The 22,455-nt window shown below is 32.4% G+C and overlaps 4 protein-coding genes and 2 non-coding genes across 6 annotated transcripts; 2 read left to right on the forward strand and 4 right to left on the reverse strand.

Annotated features, from left to right (window-relative positions):
- Positions 1-647: 647 nt before the first annotated feature.
- Positions 648-720, reverse strand: TRNAA-UGC. Its single transcript has one exon. It is a non-coding gene; the product is annotated as a tRNA-Ala (tRNA).
- A 214-nt stretch (positions 721-934) lies between these two features.
- LOC107017060 (reticuline oxidase-like) lies at positions 935-2,554 on the reverse strand. Its single transcript, XM_015217338.2, has one exon. The coding sequence runs from the start codon at positions 2,552-2,554 to the stop codon at positions 935-937; it is 1,620 nt and encodes a 539-aa protein (XP_015072824.2).
- Positions 2,555-2,949: 395 nt separating this feature from the next.
- On the forward strand, positions 2,950-5,511 carry LOC107017061 (agglutinin-like). The gene is made up of 6 exons (XM_015217340.1): positions 2,950-2,954; positions 3,281-3,287; positions 4,144-4,368; positions 4,537-4,854; positions 4,931-5,182; positions 5,263-5,511. Exons 1-6 carry the CDS (start codon positions 2,950-2,952, stop codon positions 5,509-5,511), a joined length of 1,056 nt encoding a protein of 351 aa, XP_015072826.1.
- Positions 5,512-5,793: 282 nt separating this feature from the next.
- TRNAA-UGC lies at positions 5,794-5,866 on the reverse strand. Its single transcript has one exon. It is a non-coding gene; the product is annotated as a tRNA-Ala (tRNA).
- Positions 5,867-6,149: 283 nt separating this feature from the next.
- On the reverse strand, positions 6,150-8,370 carry LOC107016210 (agglutinin-like). Its single transcript, XM_015216702.2, has 5 exons — positions 8,327-8,370; positions 8,019-8,237; positions 7,448-7,765; positions 6,705-6,938; positions 6,150-6,543 (listed from the first exon to the last, which is right to left on the reverse strand). Exons 1-5 carry the CDS (start codon positions 8,327-8,329, stop codon positions 6,295-6,297), a joined length of 1,023 nt encoding a protein of 340 aa, XP_015072188.1. The 5' UTR covers positions 8,330-8,370; the 3' UTR covers positions 6,150-6,294.
- A 4,150-nt stretch (positions 8,371-12,520) lies between these two features.
- On the forward strand, positions 12,521-22,076 carry LOC107018230 (5'-nucleotidase domain-containing protein 4). The gene is made up of 17 exons (XM_015218652.2): positions 12,521-13,161; positions 14,586-14,896; positions 15,366-15,443; positions 15,580-15,800; positions 16,729-16,821; positions 17,291-17,374; positions 17,529-17,642; positions 17,811-17,916; positions 17,999-18,061; positions 18,152-18,205; positions 18,522-18,579; positions 19,088-19,164; positions 20,315-20,385; positions 20,927-20,984; positions 21,182-21,241; positions 21,526-21,588; positions 21,659-22,076. The coding sequence occupies exons 1-17, from the start codon at positions 12,858-12,860 to the stop codon at positions 21,779-21,781; spliced, it is 1,938 nt and encodes a 645-aa protein (XP_015074138.1). The 5' UTR covers positions 12,521-12,857; the 3' UTR covers positions 21,782-22,076.
- The last annotated feature ends 379 nt before the right edge of the window (positions 22,077-22,455 follow it).

Here is a 22,455-nt window from a genome sequence, read left to right on the forward strand (position 1 = left end):
AGTGTTGGAGGGGAAAAGAGTTGTGGTTGTGGATGATTCGATTATTAGAGGGACAACCTCGTCCAAGATTGTGAGGCTTATACGTGCCTGTCGTATCCATAATTTCTGGCATCTTCTTCCCTCGCTCTAGGAGAGAGAAGGGTAATAAGGGAAAAATGAATGGGAAAGTAATGGGTGGGTTTAGTTAAAATGGGTGGATAATGGGTGGGTTTAAAATTATTTTAAATAATTAAATTACAACCAATGGTTGAGTGCCATGTCATTAAAAATTATTATTTAATTATTTTTAATTTTGGTCTGTTAATGAAGGGGTAAATTTGGACCCAAAGGTGGATGTGAAGGGTATTTGGGGGCCAATAGGTGGATGGAGGGTAATTGTGTACCATTTTCAATACTTCGAGGGTATTTTAGGCCCTTTTCCGAAAATATAAACATATATATTTTGCTATATATACAAAAGAAAATAGTTGTATAATTTCGTAAGAAAGCAGTTGTATAATTTGCTTTGGTATACATATACAAAATCAATTGTATAATTTGTGTTTGTATAAAACAAGAAAGACAAAAAAAAAAACTCTCATAAGTGTATAAGACGAAAATATATGCATTTATATATACAAAAGATCCATATTTCAGAGGGAAAAAAATGGAGATGCGGGGGATCGAACCCCGTGCCTCTCGCATGCAAAGCGAGCGCTCTACCATTTGAGCTACATCCCCAATATGCTAATTGTTATTATTGACGTTACAAGTATTAAGAAATAGAATATTATTACCTACCATTTTGTTGTGTTCATTCCTCATTAGTATATATAAATATATATTAACCTTGTTGATACAGCCAAGAGGAAAATTTAAGACAAACTAACAATGTTTATACCCAATAACTTGTCCTAGTGCGCGCGCTTGCAAGTTAGTAAACCAACTTGTAAACTCACTCGATACTATAGTTATGCTCTTGTATCGAGGCAAACATGGGAAGGATGCCTTGTTGATGTCGAAAAACATTTAGTGGGTCAATCATTGTCTTAGCCTTAACCAACCTATCGTAGTTATTCAAGAAATATTTTTGACCCCAGGCGCGAGCTCTCTCCATTGCATGGCCAGCATTAGTATTTATCAATAAGTTGTCCATCACTCCAAGGTCCAAATCTATGTAGTTGACATAAGCTGCCCTAGGCGCGCTTGAAACAAAGGGCGTCATTGTATTGTAAAACTCTCTTATCCACTCTATGTACGCGTTGCTCTTGGTGATACTATTGTCCTTTTTTCCCCACTCTACTAGATATTGAATCCCGTAAAGGTTACCTTTTCTATGAGGGAAAGCAATAGCGTCCTCACTAATTCTCTCCATGGCTCCGCCATAAGGGTCCAATATGATGTGTCCCTTGGGCTCTTTCTCAAGTACATCAAGAGTTGCCATTATTCCATCCATTGAAATTGGGGTCTTAACATAGTCCGACTTGGCTTTGAAGTATGTTTTTTTCTCAAAGTAGCGTTGTTTTAAAAGGGAGACGTTGGAAGTGTTATCTAATTCAGAAAAGAAAAGTATGGACTCGATCCAACTCATTTCTTTGAAGTCATGTTTTTGAATGCCCAATTCAGGAAAGGCCTTTTTCAAGATGGAAATGGCTTTAGTTCTTGGACCTAGGTAAAATCCATTGAATTGCGCTTTCATTTCATGAATCTCTCTTCTAGCATTAGCTCTAATGGAGACGGATAGGTAAAATTCATCGTCTAGTTTTGGTGCAACTAGTTGCCATTTGTGAACAAGTTGAGCCACGTAACGTTTTGATCCAGGCCTAGAGATTATGAAACTAGCGACAACCCTAGGTACTTCAAGCAATTGAATTTTCCAAGCATATACAACTCCCCATACTCCACCACCACCACCTCTTATCGCCCAAAATACGTCTTCTCCCATGGATTCGCGGTCTACTATCCTTCCTTCTGCATCCACTAGAAGCGCGTCCACCACATTATCAGCAGCCACTCCGTACTTCCTTGACAAAAAACCAAAACCACCTCCGGAAATGTGTCCGCCAACCCCCACAGTAGGGCACGAACCAGCTGCAAATCCGCGAACATTGCTTGCTCGAGAGATTGCAGAGTAAGTCTGACCAAGCGTAGCGCCACCCTGCACCCAAGCTGTTCCTGACTCTAAATCCAACGAAACGTTATCTAATATCATCAAATCAATGATCACAAACAACGAACCACCCTCCAAGGAAACCGATGAAGTCCCTTCATAACTATGTCCTCCACACCTTACTCTTATCTCATACGAACCTCGTATGCAACACAGAACACTGCTTACTAGCTGCTCCTTACTCTCAGGTACAATAATAACTATTGGTTTAGGCATTTTGGACTCCGCGAAACGGAGATTCTGAATAGAAAAATCAAGCAAGTTAGAGTAATGACTATCATCATCCCCTGTTTTGTAAACAGAGAAGTTACTTACATTGTAACTCATCAAACATGTAACGAGGTTTACGCTATTCGTAGCGAAGGAAGGTAGAATAAGAGAAATAAATATGATTACGATGATCATAATTCGTTTCATGGCGAAGTTTTGATTAGTTTACTTCTCCATTGATATACAGAGAAGTTGTTGTTTTATACAAGGAAGACAGCAGATTAAAGACAAAAAAGATGAAACAGAATGAGAGGTGCCGGCCTATTATAAATTGTTTTAACGAACACTTATTATATTTGTGTACATGAAAATTATAACATGACAATACAATAAAAACATCAATTCTCCAGAGTAATTTAGTAAAATTGCCGGCCAACAGCAACACATATATATACCACAGACAAAACTATTAGTTTCGTCTTTGAATTATAAATAATTTTAAAAATATCTTTTTACTTGACTAACTAAATTTAGATACACATCGGATCTGTCACATGACATAGCGAGTGATCTCAAATTCTTATAAGAACATGAGGTTTTTAGTAAAAAGTTGAGCGAAATATTAAAAATACCCCTAAACTCATGTGGCAAGATCAGGCTGCATTTAAGTTCAGTTAGTCAAATGAATATTTTTAAGACTATCAAAAGTTTGTTAATGAAACTTATAATTCGCATCCAATTTAAGGATATTTTCAGTATTTTTCTAATAGCTTTTTATTTTATTTTACGTGCCTTTTGACCTTATTTATATATATATAAAAAAGATAATACATAGCAATAAATTAATGCGTGATCATTATTCGTAGTATCAACTCTTTATCTCCCTGGCTCTACTTTTAATGTAAACCTTTGGTTTTACAGTTGCCAGGTTCATTCATGTATGTACTATATATATATTTTCCCTAATTGTCACTCTCTTAACACATTATTATTTGGTGGAGAAAACAATAGCTGATAATTAACAAAATGGTAGGTAACCTGACTTCTATTTTATTTTTCATTGCAAACTATGTTGTAGTTGTGTGTTGTTTTTTCTTGTTTTTCATCTCATAACATAATACATGAATATGACATAACTTGGTCTCGATCAACGTATATGTCCTCCAACTTTGAATGTTCATATAAGTAGTCATCTACACCCTCTAATTTTACATAGCATAATACAAGTAGAATACCAACTACGATGTTGCATAGGGAGTGAATTGCCACGTAGGATGCCAAGTAGGATACGTCTTTACTTATTTAATTTTGTACAAATTTAAGTGTCTACATTTGAGACAAGGACAATTTCCCCCTACCTTTAGGAAAAAATGTTGTTTTAGCCCTTTTATTCCAAAAAAAAAAAACTCTTTTAAATTATAGTAAAATGTTAATATGTATGAAGTTGAACACCTGATGTCCCCTATTTTATGTAAACCTTAATGGCAAAATGCAAATCCGATATGATTTGTTAAGGCAAAGTAGATAAAATTGATCAATTCCTGATAATAAAAGGCAGTCTGATACATAAAGTATCTCACATTCATACAGAATTAAAGTAGATAGTTTAGCATGACCATTGACCAACATCAATAATTGATTGCACGATTCGAATCTGTAATACTCAAGTCACACATAAACAACTTTATTGTTGTTATATGATATTGACATAGACAAACTTAGTCATTTTCCCTATATTTTATGTAAGAGCTAATTAGTTTGATTAACTATGTTTAATTATGTAGGAATATCATCAACCAAGTTATGATCAAGCAAACTTAATGTTGATTGAACCATGGGGAGGCACAAATGGTTCAGAATGGAATTACAAACTCACAAATCCCATCAAAGAGATAATCATAGCTCATGATGATGATGTTATAAACTCCATTATTTTCAGAACAATTGGTCAAGAAGGTACAATTGATTCACCAAAATTTGGTGGCAATGGGGGATATAAAAAAACTAAGGTATGTCAATTTTTTTTGACTAATAAACATATAGTCACGATTTATTTGAAATAGTTCGGAGAATATGATAGTCAAAACTCAAAAAACGTACTATAATGGCATAGGTTCTTCGACTTTTTGAAAACTATACTGAAAAGTACTATAAGTCAAAATTGCCTCGTTTGTCAGGTTACTATTGAAAATGCCCCTGAAGAATATTTGACAGGTATCAGAGGCAAACTAGGGTACTATGCTGGCCATTTGGTTGTAAAATCTCTCTGTTTTTCGACTAATTTGAAGTGTTATGGACCGGTAGGTGGGAACGAGGTAGGAGGTACCTCGTTCTCACTCATGTTAAAAGAAAATGGCGCGATTCTTGGATTCCATGGACGTTCTGGAGCGTTTCTTTATGCTATTGGTATTTATTTGAAGAATGTCACACCACCTGAACCAATAAAACTATTAAAACAACCTAAAGTTGAAGAAAATCCTGACGAGTTCCACAATGTAAGTACATGTGTTATAGTGGATAAAGTTCAGTTACTTTTACATATTTTTGATAATAACATCATTATATGTACAGAAAATGGACGTGATGAAGAGTATTCAACCGCGATGCCCCGGACCTTGGGGAGGATATAGTGGAAAAGGTTGGGATGATGGTGTATTTTGTACTATCAAACAAGTACATATTTATATGAACACAATAATTTCAGCTATATCTGGAATACAAATCGAGTATGAAAAGAAAGACAAAATGTCAGTTTGGTCACAACTTCATGGTGGTTTTGGTATTGGAGCTGGAAATCATGATAATGTTGTTAAAAAGGTACGAGTATTTTTCGAATTTGAAATCGAGATGTAATTATTTTTTTTGTTTAATTCTTTTTTTATGTGTGTGATATTGATATGCAGATAAACATTAATGATGAAAACGAATTCTTGATTGGAATCGAAGGATATTATAGTCTAGTGAAGGAAAATGGAGGCCAAGATACATTAAGACAAATTGCATTTTATACAAATAAAGGAAAATATGGACCTTATGGAAGTGAAATTGGAACTTATTTTAGTTCTTCAACAGCTAGAGGAAAAATTGTTGGTTTTCATGGGAAAAGTGGTGTTTTCTTAAATGCTATTGGTGTTCACATGGAATATTTCTAAAAGGGTTATAAGATGTATTTATTCTCTTAAAAATTTTCATTAGATATTCGGTATTTATATTCATGAGATTTGAATTTGTCGTGAGTATACTCCTTCATCTGATATGCGATATTTATATTCATGAGATTTGGATTCATCACGAGTATACTCCTATTTCACATTAGTTGTTCGGAATAAAAATATTATAATAGAAAAAAATACATTAGTTGTTCGGAATAAAAATGTTATAATAGAAAAAAATACATTAGTTGTTCGGAATAAAAATGTTATAATGAAAAAAAATGGAGATGCGCGGGATCGAACCCCGTGCCACTCGCATGCAAAGCGAGCGCTCTACCATTTGAGCTACATCCCCAATATGTTTGTAATATTGTCTTTTTTATTTATAAATTATAATTTCAGCAATGTCAAATATTGTTGTGTGGAGTTTATGTTAGCTATTTTAGTTGTCTAGATATATATATATATATATATATAATGAATGAATTAAGATAAATTAAATTGGAGGACACTTTTATGCAAGTACAAGTTTGAAAAAATTACTAGAATATCATTGCTTAAAAGTGTGGCAAACATGAGTATATAATATCATGATAAAAAGAATAAAATGGAACTAATATCATAGCTTGAACATCTTCTTTTTTTTAGGAAATTATAGTTTCAATCTAACTTATTAACAATATATATAACTTCAGGATCACCTGATAAACATATAATACATTATAATTTTTATTCCTTTTATTTTTTTTCAACATTATTGAAGATCTTACGAACGATGAGAAATTAGAAATATTCCATATGAACACCAATAGCATTCAAGAAAAGACCACTTTTTCCATGAAACCCAACAATTTTCCCTCTAGCTGCTGAGGAGCTAAAATAAGTTCCAATTTCAATTCCATAAGGTCCATATTTTCCTTTATTCGTATAAAATGTAATTTGTCTTATTGTGTCTTGGCCCCCATTATCGTTCAGTGGACTATAATATCCTTCGATTCCAATAAAGAATTCATCGGTACCATCAACGTTTATCTGCATATCAAATTCATCGAACAAAATCAAAAATATTTCTCCTCAATTATATTTCGATTTCAAATTGATTATATGAGTCCTTTAGTCTAGAATCTAATGAATACAAAAGAATTGAACAAAAATTTGTGTGAGGTAAAGGATAAATATATATATATATATACCTTTGTAGTTTTTTTAGCCCCATGTTCATGACCATGAAGTTGTGACCAAAATGATGATTTATCTAATTTATTTTCATACTCAATCTGAATTGCTGATATAACTGAGCTATGTAAAGCCTCATGAACTTGCACTTGTTTTATAGTACAAAATACTCCATCATCCCAACCTTTTCCACTACATCCACCCCAAGGTCCAGCACTTCTTGGCACAATAGTCTTCATCACATCCATTTTCTGTGTATGCAAAATGTGAAGTTAAAATTACTTGTTCGTTACGAACAGTGTAAAAATTTTATACTCGATATTTACATCAATTTATTTAATTTACCATGGTAAAACGATTGAATAACGTGTGGAAGTATATACATATATGTATATATGTTAAGTACTGAAAGAGGATTTATGTGCAAATACATATCATGCATATATTGGATTATGTGTCATTTTATTAGGGAGTATAGGAAAAACTAATCTCATGTATTGACATGTGTCTAGCTAGGATTAGTATTGTATTCACCGTTCATATCAAATCTAAAATTTTATGCACAAACTAAATCATGTTTCTTAAAGAGAAACAATTCTTGAAGGTTCAACAGATCGAGTTTGCAGTTTTTAGTAAGATCAGTTCAAGATTAGCTATAGCAACAAATATATCTAATCTGACAAATAAATCAATATTAATGACAGATTTAATTCCACATTTACAAAACTCTCATAAGGAGAGCGAAGAATAATTTACGTACGTCATGAATTTCAATTTCTTCAACTATTGGTTCATTTGGCTCAAGTTTTTTCTCTCTTTTTTTTGGAACAGTTAGTTTGTTCACATAAATACCAATAGCATCGAGGTACGAGTCAGCTAGCCCATGTAATCCAACAATAGCTCCACCTTCTTTTATCACAAATGAAAATGGAGTTCCATCCTCTTTACCAAATGGTCCATAAATATTCTTTGCATTTGTTACAAAACTTAGAGATTTTACAACCAAATTGCCTTTGTAATTTCCATATCTACCCTTGATCCCTACCAAAAATTCCAAGGAAGTCTCCTTAATAACAACCTGTCATTAATGGAAATAAAATAGTACCAGAGTCATAAATTTTAATTCAAACATCATAAACTATATCAAAATCATGCATAGAATTTGAAATTTGTAGCCAAAAGAAAATTAATCAACACAATTGTTGTTGTTCACCCATAGGGTTAAACTAAAAAATAGTGAGCGGATGTATCATATGTGTATATCAACTAAAAAATAATCAGTAAATCTGTCTGACTATTTATGTGAAGATCCCGAAAATAAATATGTATACCTTGTCTCTCCGACCTCCATTGCCACCAAATCTTGGTGATTCTATCCTATCTCCTTGTTCATTCATAGTAATAAACATGATGGAGTCTATAACGTCTCCATGATTTATCAATATCTCTTTAATTGGACTTTTAAACTTGTAATTCCATTCTAATCCACCAATTCCTCCCCATGCCTCTACCATTATTTGATCAACTTCATCATAACTCACAAGATTTCCCTTTCACATATACAAAAATAATCAAATATTATAGATATATATACTTGTTATAATATGTAAAAAAATATATATATAAGAAATGTACGTACCATTTTTTGGTGATTTTGTGCGCGCTTTGATTTTATATTATTTAAGTTGTATCGTGCTATATATATATATATATATAAGGTGTTAGAAGAATAACACACTTATAAGTCATTAATTAGTTATAAGAAAGGTATATGTGCTTTGTACATATATAAAGTGAAGAAAAAGAAAGTGACTAAGCAAAGTATAGAATATATATTTATCTTTTTATAAGTTAATAATCAATCAACAATAATAATAATAACATATTTCGTGTAAAAAGGTAAAATGTAAACATAAATTATAACTAATTAATATGCATTAATAATTTAATATAGTTGTACTTCGGGACGACTCGGTTGGTTTGGAGGGCGGTTATCCACACAAATGATCCGGGATCGATTCTCCTCCCTCAATATCTTCTGAGTCGAGTCCGTTGCATAGGGCTTGCCTAGTTATGTGGTTTGCAGACTATTACATAGTGGAGGGTTTACCTAGTGCGCACTTGGCAAAGGTTATAGCGACGATAAAATGGGTTCAGAAAAATAATAATTCAATAACCCAAAATTAATTCAAAACAATAATATTGACACGGTCAACTATCTCTCTAGGTTCTTTTTATTTATATAAATACAACTTGCAGGATTCGGAATGTAAAAGTTAAACTATCTGATTGTTTTATATAAAAATATACGATCAACATCAAATATTGATGTTTTAAAATAAAATCATACAATTAGAAATTACAAAATAATTTGAAATATCTTTTATATAAACACTTCTAAAACATTTTATCTTTATAATTCGACTCACCAAATTATAATCTTTATTAAATGAATTCGGATAACATAGTAAGTAATTTTTAGTGTACGAATCTTTCTTTTTCCATGAAGCATCACGTCTAATTCTTAAATAGTACTTTAAATTATTAGTCTAATATTAATTATATTCCAGCTAGTGGCGTATTTTTTAAAAAAAAAAATTACTTTTTTTAATTAGATAATGACTTGTGTTGCTAATTATTTGACAAAAAAAAAAAAAGGAACAAATGTTATTTGCTTTAGTGCTTTTGAAAGGTGATTAATTTTTCTAGGTGAAATGCAATGTAAATAGTAATATTTTAATTACAACTTTTTAGCCAAAAACATAGGGGGACAAACTATGAAAAAGAAAACAATAAAGAAGATAGATGGACTTTTTTTATTTTATATGGTGATTAAAAAAATATTAATAGATTAATCACTTTACTATTTGGACCTTATTCATATTAATTAGCCTCTTGAATAGAGAAATTATTGGATTTTTAAAATTTACTTAAACTTTCAAAGATTATATTAATTGTTGAAGTAAAAAGGAAATAAATTAATTAAGTTTATCATGATTTGATAAGTGATCAAGTAATATGAGATAAATATTATAGTAAAATGCTCATTTAATATAGGATGGAAAGAGTACTAAAAAATTTTCAAATTTTCCAAAGTCATATTAATTGTAGACGTAAAATCAAAAAAAATTATAATAAGTAATAAAACAATGTGAGACAAATATTTTTAATAAGATGATTATCTAATATAGAACTGAGGGAATACCAAAATAAATATGCTAATTAGAGTACTTTCTTGATAAGAAACTTTTCATAAATATTATATATAAAGGAGAAATGTCTATGTGGCCTCCATTCATATTTATTTATTTTTTTCATTTTTTCTGGCATTTTTCCTATATAAATATAATAATTTACTCACTAAGAAAGACAGTTCAATCATTCGCAAATACAAATTTAAAAAAATAAAAGTATATTATCTTTCCTAGTCTTCGTTCTTGTTGTGATTTCATTTCCTGCAAGGCAGTATAGAAGTAATTTCTTTGATCGACATTTTTCAGATCAGAACTGAAAGGATATACCAGTCCTCGAAGTATTATCGGACATTTCGTTGTCAAGTCTATAAGTTAAGTACACAAAAAGAGTTTATAAGCGAAGACATTCTCAGTCGAAGATAGGGCGGTCTTCCTCCACTCCTACTCAAACAAAAAACCTCTTCCTCATCTTGACTCATTACGTCTTTATCAATGAGTAAAATCCTCATTATCATTCTCCGTAAAAAAAAACAATTAATTAAGCCATAAACTTTTTATAAATTGTATGCAACAAATAAATGAATGCTCTTAAATGCAACTGTTTTTATAAGTATTACTTATTTTTGAGCAAGTATGTATAGCACTCAAAATTCTCTTCAATCCATCATATAAAAAAAAAATTTTGATATCAGGTTAATCCCTTTGAATTTTTTATTTTTAGTTTTATTTTTATTTTATTTTCTCTTTCTTTTTAAAATATTTATATAATATTATATTATTACTTGTGATATATGCTTGTGTATTTGTCTGGTGACTAATCACATTGAATTCTTAAATTTTTTTTAAAAATATTTATATAATATTATATTGTTACTTGTGATATATGTTCGTGTTGTTTTTGTAAATTGAAAATAGATGGCTAGGTAATGGAATCATATGTAGACATAATTTTATCTTATTTTTGCAGTAAGTTGTTTATTATTTTTAGTAGATTAATATGATTTTTTATTTATTAAATTGTTAATCTCCTCTTCTTCTGATTCTTATAATGTTTAAGATTCTTTTTTTAAAAAAAGAAATGAGTAATGATTTTTTGTTTTATGAATTGTTAATATAGCTTTAATATTCTTTAAGACTCGCTTATTATTTTTGCAATAAAAATAGTTGATGAATACTTTTAAAGTTTTTTTTTTTTAATAAAGTGTAGCTCTTGAAAGTTAGAGCAAAAATTAGATATATACTTTCAATTAATTTTAATGAATAAATGGAAAAGAAATGTTTTCTATGACAGTATTGAAATCATCGATTCTCGGAAGAAATTAATTACGAGGAAATTGATTGAAAGAAATCTTTTAAAGTAATATAATTCATTCATTATTATTACATCTTGTGAATGATAGCTTACAACTGTACTTGTATACGAGAAAAGAACTGAAAATATTTAAAAATTCTTTATTTCTTGCATTATTTCCTTGGTAATACATACCAAGGACGTAAAAGGCCACCTTTTTAAGAAATAGAAAATCTATGATGTTCGATGGTCCTATACAGACATATTTATGTTTTTGTTGTTTGTTTAATAAACGAAATAAATTATGTTTAAATTTGTAGACATCAATATAAATATATTACGTTCTTATTTTGAAGCTTAACTCAGTCTTTTATGATTCAACTTTAAAAGATAATATAAATTATTATTATCATTATATAATTCAAGTATTTCGGGATGATTAAAACAAAGAATAAATCATTATTTCATTTATATAGATTATTATTATATATAATTCAAGTATTTTTTAATGATTAAAAAATCTAAAAGTTAAAGAAAAATAAAAAGAAAATAATTAACAATAATGCATAGCTTAAACTTTAAGAAACAATCTGTGTAAATTTTAAGACTAAAAAAGGTTGTAATAGTTTTGGTACTTGAGTATTAAGATAATATCTAGAAAATTCAAATAAGATTTTATATAATTACACGCAGAGCGAATTAGTTCACTAGTAATATTATAGTAAGTACTATATTCTTGACGTAAAATATTTTGCCAAATATAATACTATTTTTATCTCAATTCACGTTTCATATTTTCTTTTAAATTTATTATAACATAATTAATTTTTTTGCAAATATAATTTACATATTTATAATTTATTTTAAATAATAATATTCTTTTTATCTGTTTTTACTTATCAATTATTTATATTATTTTAAAATATCTAAAAACATTTATCTATTTTATTAAATCAATGAAAAATTAAATTTGTAATAGAAAGATCTTCATTTTAGACTCATTCGCCAGCTAAAAATGTTGCAAAGGAAGTATTTTATTATTTTATGAGTACTAAATTTCGTATATAGTATAAAATACTAAAAAGATCATTTAAATAATACTTTTTGTAATCAAATAAAATGCTCTTTCAGATATACCCTATAAAATAAAGTTTAAATTGATCAGTTTATAATATAAATATCAAATATCTTGATAACTAAAAAAATAATTATTATCTATAAAACTTTAATTAGGTAAAAAAATTAATATTTACCATTCTGATCAATCTGTACAGTGGGAGAATATTGTTACTGAATATTACCGCGGTAAATTCTTGAGAAGTATATATAATGAGGAAAAAACAACGGTCGCCTCAAAAATTGCAATGGCAATGAAAATTTCACCAGTCTACATCCCTACCCCTTAGCTAAAATTTGCTTTTCCGCCATTTTTAAGCTCCAATTTTCCGGTCAATCTCCGGTGACTGAACCCTAGACACGTGGCAACTCACCATTGCATCACGTCGTGTCACCTCAAAATACTGTGGGAATCCGATTCCGTGTAGAAATGGGAAATGGAATTCAATTCCTGTAATCCGGAAAAAAACATTGTTTAATCAGGAAAAAGTTGTATACAGTAGTAGTAGAAGAAGAATACACTTGTATAGAATATATAAATTGACAGATACTGTTTGGATGTTTAATGTATGAAGGGGGCAAATTGTTGCGATTCTATAAGCATATTAATAGCATCTTCATCGTCATCAGTAATAACCAGTTCGAATACTTATAAGTTACGTCTGCACGCGGCATTTGATTCCAATTTGAAATCCCCAAAATGGCTATTTAAGTCGAAGATGCGAATTCCAAAGCGTTCAGTTTCTCTCTGTCTTTCTGTATTCTCTCCTTCGAAACAACTGGTTTCGTCTTTTACTAGAAGTTTTCATTTCCATTTGGGGATTTTCAGTTCCGATCATTTACTGAACAGAGGGAAGTCGGTTTGTCGTAAAGGTTGGTGACATTTTTGTTTGCTTAACTCGGTTTGTAATTGTAGAAGTTGGTGTATTTTACTGTTCATTGCATTTACTTTCAACAGCTAACTAAACACTGTTGTATATCTTAGCGGTGGTGTGCGGTCCCTTTCGTTTTCTATATGACGACTGCACTCGTGAGTTGAGAAATATTACTTGTAATGTTGTGGAAATTTTATGTTGATTGATTTCTCTTTCTCTAAGGCTGGAAAGTTCATAGTGTTGAGAATTTTGATTTGCTGCTGATTTCAGCTTGAACTATTTTGGTTCTGCTATCTAGGTAAGTAAATTGTGTCGAGTTCAAGGCTTTTTTTCCTCACAATTTTGGTGTTACTTTGATGTTCTTTGGAAGTGGCTAAGTCTATGATCTATCAGTTTCACTTTCTTGTCTTAGTTATGGCTGCTTATGAGCACTGTTATGGAGCTATGCTTCTTAAATAGTTGATCCAGAAGAGACAATTCCGCTTAATAGGTTAATTGGAGTTTGGCTCATGTTTTCAATAGGAGTTCGATTGTAATAAGTAAAATTCACTTTGGTGAAATATAGGTATTTATTGGAGCATATCTTGGAGTGTAGGCTTATACATTGGGGCATAAACCTGGCCTTTGAATTAGTTTACAAGTGGATTAAAGGTAAATACTAAGATTTTAGTCCTAGGAAGAGTCACTTCATTCAAAAGTATACTCATTGTCCTTGTTATATTCCTATAGTACCTAAGTTGATATCTATACTACTATTTCCTCTACCCAAAGGAAGTTGAGAAAGTTGGTGTTGATGAGTCTCGTGTTTGTTACTGTTAAATCAAAGTTGCTTTATGTGGGTGGAATTGACATTCGGAATTTGAAATAATTATGTTAGATGTGGGTGAGATTGAGAGTTACTTCCTCTTTGTGGTGAATGGTCTTGTCCCTTTTAATGTTAATAATGAATTTGTGGAGAATGAATTTTTGGTAGTCTGCATTTCTCTTTTCAACCTTTTCGCTTGTAAAGACAATTTCTTATCAGTATACAGTGTTTAAGTATGATAACTATAATGTTATGCAATCTAATATAAGATAACGAACGTAAACTGGCAGTTGATAGATAATCATAATGCGTTTTTATGAAGAAAGGTTTTAACTTAGTGATTGTAATCAAAGGCCAGGAGATGATTCTTTATGGGTGCCAACTCTATAACTCTCATCTCTAAGGATAGGTTTTGGTCTTGTCTGATAGAAACCAACATCGGATTGGTCAAAAACTCTTTTCTTGTTTGGGTTTTCTCTGTGAGTTCGTGATCTTTTTCCTATTCCTCTAGCATTGAACATGAAGCTCTGTGTATGATGCAATTTTCAGATCAGTTGTGGAATTCGACATGCTCATATACTATCGTCTACTAGCTAATTTTCATTATTTCTGTTCAGGGAGAGATCAGTTACATACAAGTTGTACAATGGACGGGATTGGTGTAGATACCAGGGCAGCGCTGTTTGAGAAGGGAAATGGTGCCATTGGTGGTCAGCGTTCGTGCATATGGTCATCTCCTGAAGGAGGGTCTGACATTGTCATAGGAAAGCAGATATTCTGTAACAGGTCCTTAAACATGAAAAGTATAGTTGCTGTTGGATTTGACATGGATTACACACTGGCACAGTACAAACCTGAGACTTTTGAATCTCTTGCATATGAAGGCACTGTCAGAAAGCTTGTTTATGATTTAGGATACCCTGCCGAGGTACTATTAATACTTGTATAAGGAAAAGTCAATATGGAAATTGATGAGGCATATTATGTCTAGATAGTTGTCTCAATGTGCATTTATTTCATCTGCTGTTGCACAATAAGATTGTTCATCTTATTTTATGGATATTATGCTCAATGCAGTTTATATGTGTATCATCATTAATTGTGGCTTTCAATGACCTAGTCTGTGATATTGGTATAATGGTATTTATTATGCATAATGTAGAGTTGTAAAGATTGATCTAGAAATTGAATGTTCAACGACATTCTGTCTTTGGTGTTAAAGCAATTAGTTGTTTTTGGATACTTTGTCGAGAGCTGATTGCTGTAAAAAAATTATGGCTCATTTGTTTTATATGCTGGCGGATTATTTGGCTATTGAATCTGAGTTTTCCTTCTTTATTGTTACTGATTTATGAAGTGATAACTGGAAGATTTTCACCAAGTTGTGTGTTGTGTAGCTGTTGGAATGGTCGTTTGATTGGAGCTATATGGTCAGAGGTTTAGTTCTCGATAAGAAGAGGGGGAATATATTAAAGGTTTGTCGCCACTTAGTTCTTGCATTGTAAATTTTTCCTGTCTTAATCATTAATTTCACTTCTTCCTCGCTTATGATTGTAGTTTCATTTCTTTCTTATTTAATTATCTTCCTTTTTCTGCTTGCTCATGTCACAGATGGACCGACACAAATATGTGAAAGTAGCTTATCATGGATTTAGGGAGCTTTCAAAGGAAGATAAAGTCGCTACTTATGGCAATACCTTGCTTCGGGATTCATTTGATGAACCTGATTATGCACTTATTGATACTCTCTTCTCTCTTGCTGAAGCCTACTTATTCGCTCAGTTGGTGGATTTCAAGGACAAAAATCCTGGAAAAGTTCCCGAAGATGCAGAGTAAGAGAGTAACCAGTACTCTTTTTATCTTTATGGACATTGGATAGTAATGTCTATCTGTGTTTCTGCTAATGTCTTCTTTAATCCGGCTTTGCATGCAATTATTTTACTATTGTCTTGGAATTTATTTTTCTTTTCCATTAGCTAGAGGTGTAAACACAGATTAACAGAAGTTTTTCACAAATATATCTACCAATCTATCACAATATATTATCGAAAAAAAGAAGCTGGTGGTCATCTAGTTCCAGTTCCCTTCTAATGCTAGCTATTCTGCTTTTGTAGCTCTTACTTGTAGTAAATTTATGGAAGGAATTAAATTAAAGAAGCCCCATAGATGTTTCTTCAATATGTGATATATTCTAGTTCAGCTTGTTTTATAGATATGTTTTATCTTTCAACTCACTCAATTTTCAGTGGTCTTGTCATCTTTTATTAGCTGTTTCTAGATATATGCTCTCGGAAGTGTGAATATTTAAAATCTAAATTTGTGACTAGTTCTTGTACCTTGCAATTTGATATGCATGTGTCAGCTTGACCATGCAATGATTTGCTTTTGTCGCATTCTTGGGCTAATTTCATTGAACAGGAACTTGCCGTAATTTATGGTGGATAGGTGCATGCATGTGATGAATTGTTTACATTTTTCTTTTTCCGAAGTCTTGCAAAATATGAATGTCAGATATTGTGCGAGGTCTTTGAGGGTATGTCGCAGGGAGATTCTGTAGTTTTGATGCTAATGCTGTTGCTTTTTGGGTTCAATCTTAGTATGGAGTTCTATAGAAACATCTGACGTGTCTTACTGCCGGGGGAGGGGGCTATGGAGATGGTTTACCTCTTGGTTACATTTATTATTATTCCTTGTGTGTTTTCACCGGCTACTGCTTTAATGGCACTTCATGGTATGCTTATTTGCTAACACTTCTTGCAGCTACTCTCGCATGTACAAGGATGTTAGAGCAGCAGTAGATTTGTGCCACCGTGATGGGACTTTGAAGCAGATGGTTGCAAAAGATCCAAAAAGGTAGCAACAACTGTTTGTTGTTTTTGGAGAGAATGTACCGTATTGTGTGATAATTAGTAACTCTGTGCATGGTTTCATATGCCAGGGAATGTTAGATTTGGTGGACCTTAGAAAACAAGACACGCTTCACCCTTCGGTGTTGGCCTTAAAGTTAAACATTTTCCATTTTAGTTGTTGCATATGGACATGTTACGTATGTTTTGCACTGATACGATATGGTAACCCTAGTCTTGTCTTCGGTTGCATCACTTGCATGTAACATGTTTGATAGTTTTCTAATATGAAAACAAGAATACTTGAGATACGCGAACAGGTGGAAATGTTGAATAATTGAGGACATCTTCTATGCTCTTTCATTAGAAATATGCAAAAAACCTATTGACTTGTTATTCTTATTGTCTTGTATCTCATAACTCACAGCTAGTTTGACTAATGTGATAATATTTCCATCTGCCTCTGCCAACATCAGATATATCAATGAGGATACGTCAATTGTTCCGATGCTCAAAATGCTTAGAGAATCCGGACGTGCTACTTTTTTGGTAACAAACAGGTGATGATGCTCTTGCAGAAGTCTCCTTTCTGTCAGCTTTTGCTTTGTTTAGGGGGGTTGGTTGTTCTCCATCAATAGAACTTCTCACTATTCTCTCTCGCTGATGATTATTCATTGTTTATATTTTATAAGGATCTTACTTACGTGTCTGCAGCTTGTGGGACTATACAAACATTGTTATGAACTTCCTTTGTGGGCTTAAACCCTCTGATGGATGTAGTTCCAGTTTTGATTGGCTTCAGTACTTTGATGTTGTCATCACTGGCAGGTCATTTTCTTACCTTGAAACTTTCGAGAATATGCACATATGCTTCTTTTGATCCCAACCATATGCAGCCATATTTTAGGGAAAATGGCCTCTCTGTTTATATTTCCAGCTATTGTTTGTAGAGTTATTATTACCTTGCTGACAAACAAGTACTTGATTTTTATGCAGTGCAAAACCAGGCTTTTTCCATGATGAAATTCGTGCAAACCTCTTTGAGGTTGAACCTGAAAGTGGCATGCTTATTAACACTGATAATGGGACTCCTATGGCACAGGTCAGTGCAGAAAACCTAGTTTTCTCTTGGCCACTGCATTTCCTCCATTTTGTGCATGTTCTGACTTTGTCCAATACATTAGGTGGGGAGCACTACTTTGAGCTTGCCTGTAAAGAGCTTGAAGGAAGGCTGCAGAATTTTCCAGGTGTGGATGCCAATATAATTCATGCTGCATAGTTCGTATCATTTAATGTTTGTGTAAAATGACTGGATATTTTCCTAATTTTCTCTTCAGGGGGGAAATGTTGGCCATTTGCATAAATTACTTTCAATTGAGTCAAGCTCACAGGTATTGGTCAGCATCAATTTAATAGTCTTCTCTTGATTACTACTTTATATTTTTTCAGCATTTCTTTTGGTTATTTACTATGTGCAAGCACAATTTCATATCTTCAAGTATTCAGTATGGATGAAAGAGACATCATATAGCTTAACAGCCAGGAGTCTAATTTCACTTAAGGAAGTTACGGAAGGAAGGAGTAGTGGATTTTCTTGGTTTTATCTTGAGCGTGGTTCATGTTTCTAGTTTGGTGATTAACTATGGTGTTTAATTTGCATTTTTATTTACTTATTTGGATGTGAAGTATTGTTTTCTCTTCAATTAGGTTCTTTATGTTGGAGATCACATTTACGGTGATATCTTACGCAGCAAAAAGGTTTTGGGTATGCATTCGCCACTACATACACTCCTTCTTGCTTTATTCTTTGTTGCTTATTTAAAACTCCACATACTGGTAGTGAGTTCTAAAGACTGCTGCTGCACACCTTTTATAGTTCATCATATTAGGTATAAGCAACTGATACCTCCAGTATGTTTCAGCCATAAAAGAACAATTTGTGATAAGTGATACTTTTATGCTTCAAATCTTATAAAATTAATAATAAGCATTTACATTATTTGTTGCAACTAGATCACGAAAGCTGTTGACTAGCTATTTAATTTAAGCGTTAATAATGAAGTTCAAAGAATATTTTGAGATTTTCAAGAACCGATATTTACATGGATGGAAAGAAAATTAATGTCCTCTACTTCTCTCCAGTTTTCCATAATCTCGACTATAATAATATCCAACCCGTTGTATATCCTTCATACCTCTTTTATTTGTTTTCCTTTGCTTCTTTTTTTTAAAAGTTTGAATTCTAGACTTAGGATCTTGTGATGTTTGAGCAGGTTGGAGAACAATGCTTGTTGTTCCAGAACTTGAGAGAGAGGTTGAACTTCTCTGGCAACTAAAGGATACTCGCAAGGTATATTAGCATATCCTTCAGCTGATTCTCTGTATTCCATTAGGTTTTCTTGTACTTCTCGATACATGAGAACATAATCAAAAAGAACAATTAATTTGGCTTTGCAAATGGAGAAATTTGATGTGCTTGTGTCTATCTGATGTGTGAAATAAGGGTCGGATCATTGAAGTGCTTGTCAACTTTGTGTAGGAAGTGTACAATTGATGTCTAATGTCTTTACCTAGTAAACCAGTATTCTGGATGGACCATTTTCATGTCCAAATAAAATTGAGAAAGAAATTTGTCAATGTTCCTAAGATGTAATAGCAATTAACATAATAACTTTGGGCTTCAAAAATTGATGTACACAAACCTCTATCACCTGGAACTCATTTATGTTGTGCTTTACAGCCATCAACATTCTAAAATTACATCATATTTTTGTGAAGTAGACAAATTATGTAGCTTTGGAGTAGCTCCCAGTTTGGCCAGCTCACTTGCAACTGTTAAGAGATAGACCTTAGACCTAACTCGACCCTTAAATCTAACTTTGGGGATTGTCTAAGATATAAAAAGAGACAATAATCCTTCCCTCAACCAATGTGGGACATTTTAACACACCCTTCGGACGTCCAGGACGGAACATGCTGAGAGTAGACAATATAACATGGGGAACCCAATATTGGGAAATAAATCCAGGGATGAGTCTGACTTGTTGTACCTTATAAATAACAGACCTTGGGCCTAACTCAACCCAATAGTTATCACATAAGGTGAGGATTGTCCAAGGCCATATGAGGAGGTAACAACCAGCTCCAACAACATTGAACACTTCAACAACAGTTTTCTGTGTACACTCCCCACCCTCCCCATACTCCACTTGTAAGAATATACCGACTATCTTCTTGTTGTAGGTCTTTTGATATATTTTTTAATTGAAATATTGCGGTGAAGTAATTGTGTTTCTCATTTAAGAAAATAACCTCTCTCCCATATTCCGAACTTATATGCAGAAATATTTTTTCTTTTATGGTCTTGTGAGCTAAGAAATGGAGCGAAAAAACTTATCTGAATTTATAGCATTTTACTTTAAATCCTAGAAGTCTGTTTTATGTTCAGCTGTGGTAATGGCTAGCGGTAGTGTAATAATTGCAATTTTACATGTTTGCAGCAACTTCAGTTATTGAGAATTCAGCGTGATCACATTGAAGATGAAATACACCATCTTAAGTGGTCTCTCAAGTAATAATTCTCTCCATTTCATTTTTTAATGTAGAACTCATATGTGCATGAGTTATATTTCGGTGTGCATTTTATCTGTGCAACTGTTTCATGTTGAGTCCCTTCTGCAAAGGAAGTACTAGGATAAAAGAATTAAGGAAAATAAAGAAACAAAATCAAGTTTGCTGGAGAATTCATACAGCCGACTTCAGCTTATTTAAGATTGAGGTTTAGTTGATTCAGTGATTGGTTGAAGGTGGGTTGGAGGATGAGAAAGAATTAGAGCCTTTATTTATGAGTATAGACTTTCAGCCTTTTTGGGACTTTATATATGTCAGTGTGGAGTAGTCTTGTCAGCGAGCAGTTACAAATTTCCTTCAAGTGGAGAAATTATTGAACATTTTATTGTGCATCTTAAACAAAGATATTCGTTGTTCGTCGAACCATAGAGACAGTGAATACTCGTACATTATGTTAATATAATTTTTCCATCATCTGAATTTGGCTGAAGGTAAAACTTTTGTCGTTGTCGATCATTTCATGAGCTGTCATTATGCTTCAGGTCTGGAGAAACTGATGATGCCAGCAAGGAGATGTTTTCGGAGCTTGACAAGCTGCAGGTTGGTTATTTCAAGATAGTATCAGTAGGAAGATAGTTTTCAACATTACAAGAGAAACAATTTTATATCTGGTCATTCTCTACATTGATACTTGTTACCTGTAGAATCAAATGTACTTGATCGCATTGAAGTGAATAGGTAATGACTTCTGTTATGGGGTTCAACTAATCTGGTGTTTCGATGGTGTCATTTTGTAGTCCAAAGGTGAGGAGGTCAGGCTCAGTCATCAGCAGGCACAACGAGAATGTCACCAAAAGGTACGAGTGTTAAAGAGAGAATTTCCTCTAAATGTGGGATTATTTCTTTAGGGAACAGTTCATCCTTTTTCAGGAACAAGCTTTAGTGAAAGCTATTTAAAAATAACATGCATGTATAATACACAATTATACTTCCTTTAAACTTTGTAAAGTCAAAATCCGTAACTTTATTCCCTTGGTTATATTTGACACTAACATGGTGCAGTATTAATAAATCGATCTGGATTTTCAACAAGAGAAGTAGTGCACTTTTTTCATTCTGATGAACTCATTAAACATTTCAGTTCCACAAGGTCTGGGGACAACTAATGAAGACTGGTTATCAGAATTCTCGTTTTGCACATCAGGTACGATTGAATAATTGCAAAGTATATATCCTGCTCTTTGTGAGTGTGATCTTTACTTGTTGATTCACAGGTGGAGAGATTTGCTTGCCTTTATACCAGTCAAGTCACAAACTTGAGCCTGTATTCCCCCGATAAGTACTATAGGCCTAGTGAGGATTTTATGCCTCATGAATTTGGTATCCTCTCTATTTGAGGGGTTCTTGTAATCCAGGGGCCAAAGGCAGTGCATTTTGAAGAAGAGCTTTGCTCATTCTAATTTACATTCTGAGTTACCAACATGGAAAATCTTTATGTTTTGTGGTATAATAACTTAAATTGTATCATATTTGTTTGTGCTGTCTCATATATGCACTTATCTGATTGTGAATTTGAATTCTATAAAACAACTAGAATGGTCAAAAGTTCTGAAATTTAGCTCACTGATGATATGACCCTTGATATAGGGGAGGGTATGGAGGTTGAGTATTTACCTTTCCATTCCCCGAATATTATTTGTGTTTTCATATAGATTTCTATTTCTATCCGTTGATTCTTTACCCTCACTTATGAAAGACTTTCTTTTATACGAGACGTTATACCTCTATAACGAGCTTACCCAAAAGGGTGATTCTATTGAATCTTCTTCTTCACCATAAGCATATAATGTCAAATGGCAATGATGTTACATGTTATTGTTATTACAGGCTGGAAAATTCTCTATTTCTAATAATCACTTATATTTTTGGCCCAAAATAGACTTGGATGTGAACTTTTCAATTTTGCTAAAAAAGATATTCATCTTTTGCATCACACATCTACTGAGGAATCACATCCTTCGACTATAAGCAAAAGGATGAGGCAAATTCTATTCTACTTCATTGGACAGTT

The sequence above is a fragment of the Solanum pennellii genome, chromosome 4, assembly GCF_001406875.1.
Source record: "Solanum pennellii chromosome 4, SPENNV200".
Lineage (NCBI taxonomy): Eukaryota > Viridiplantae > Streptophyta > Magnoliopsida > Solanales > Solanaceae > Solanum > Solanum pennellii.

Bases quoted from the DNA above. Each gene is read 5' to 3' on its own strand.
- LOC107017060 (XM_015217338.2), bottom strand. From the start codon at position 2,554: ATGATCATCGTAATCATATTTATTTCTCTTATTCTACCTTCCTTCGCT.
- LOC107017061 (XM_015217340.1), top strand. The intron at 4,855-4,930 runs GTAAGTACATGT...TTATATGTACAG, and splicing joins ATCCTGACGAGTTCCACAAT to AAAATGGACGTGATGAAGAG. The intron at 5,183-5,262 runs GTATTTTTCGAA...ATTGATATGCAG, and splicing joins ATGTTGTTAAAAAGGTACGA to ATAAACATTAATGATGAAAA.
- LOC107016210 (XM_015216702.2), bottom strand. The intron at 7,766-8,018 runs GTATACATATTT...CATTAATGACAG, and splicing joins ATGGAGGTCGGAGAGACAAG to GTTGTTATTAAGGAGACTTC. The intron at 6,939-7,447 runs GTACGTAAATTA...TTGCATACACAG, and splicing joins AAGAAATTGAAATTCATGAC to AAAATGGATGTGATGAAGAC.
- LOC107018230 (XM_015218652.2), top strand. From the start codon at position 12,858: ATGAAGGGGGCAAATTGTTGCGATTCTATAAGCATATTAATAGCATCT. The intron at 17,917-17,998 runs GTCAGTGCAGAA...CCAATACATTAG, and splicing joins ATGGGACTCCTATGGCACAG to GTGGGGAGCACTACTTTGAG. The intron at 19,165-20,314 runs GTATATTAGCAT...ACATGTTTGCAG, and splicing joins AACTAAAGGATACTCGCAAG to CAACTTCAGTTATTGAGAAT.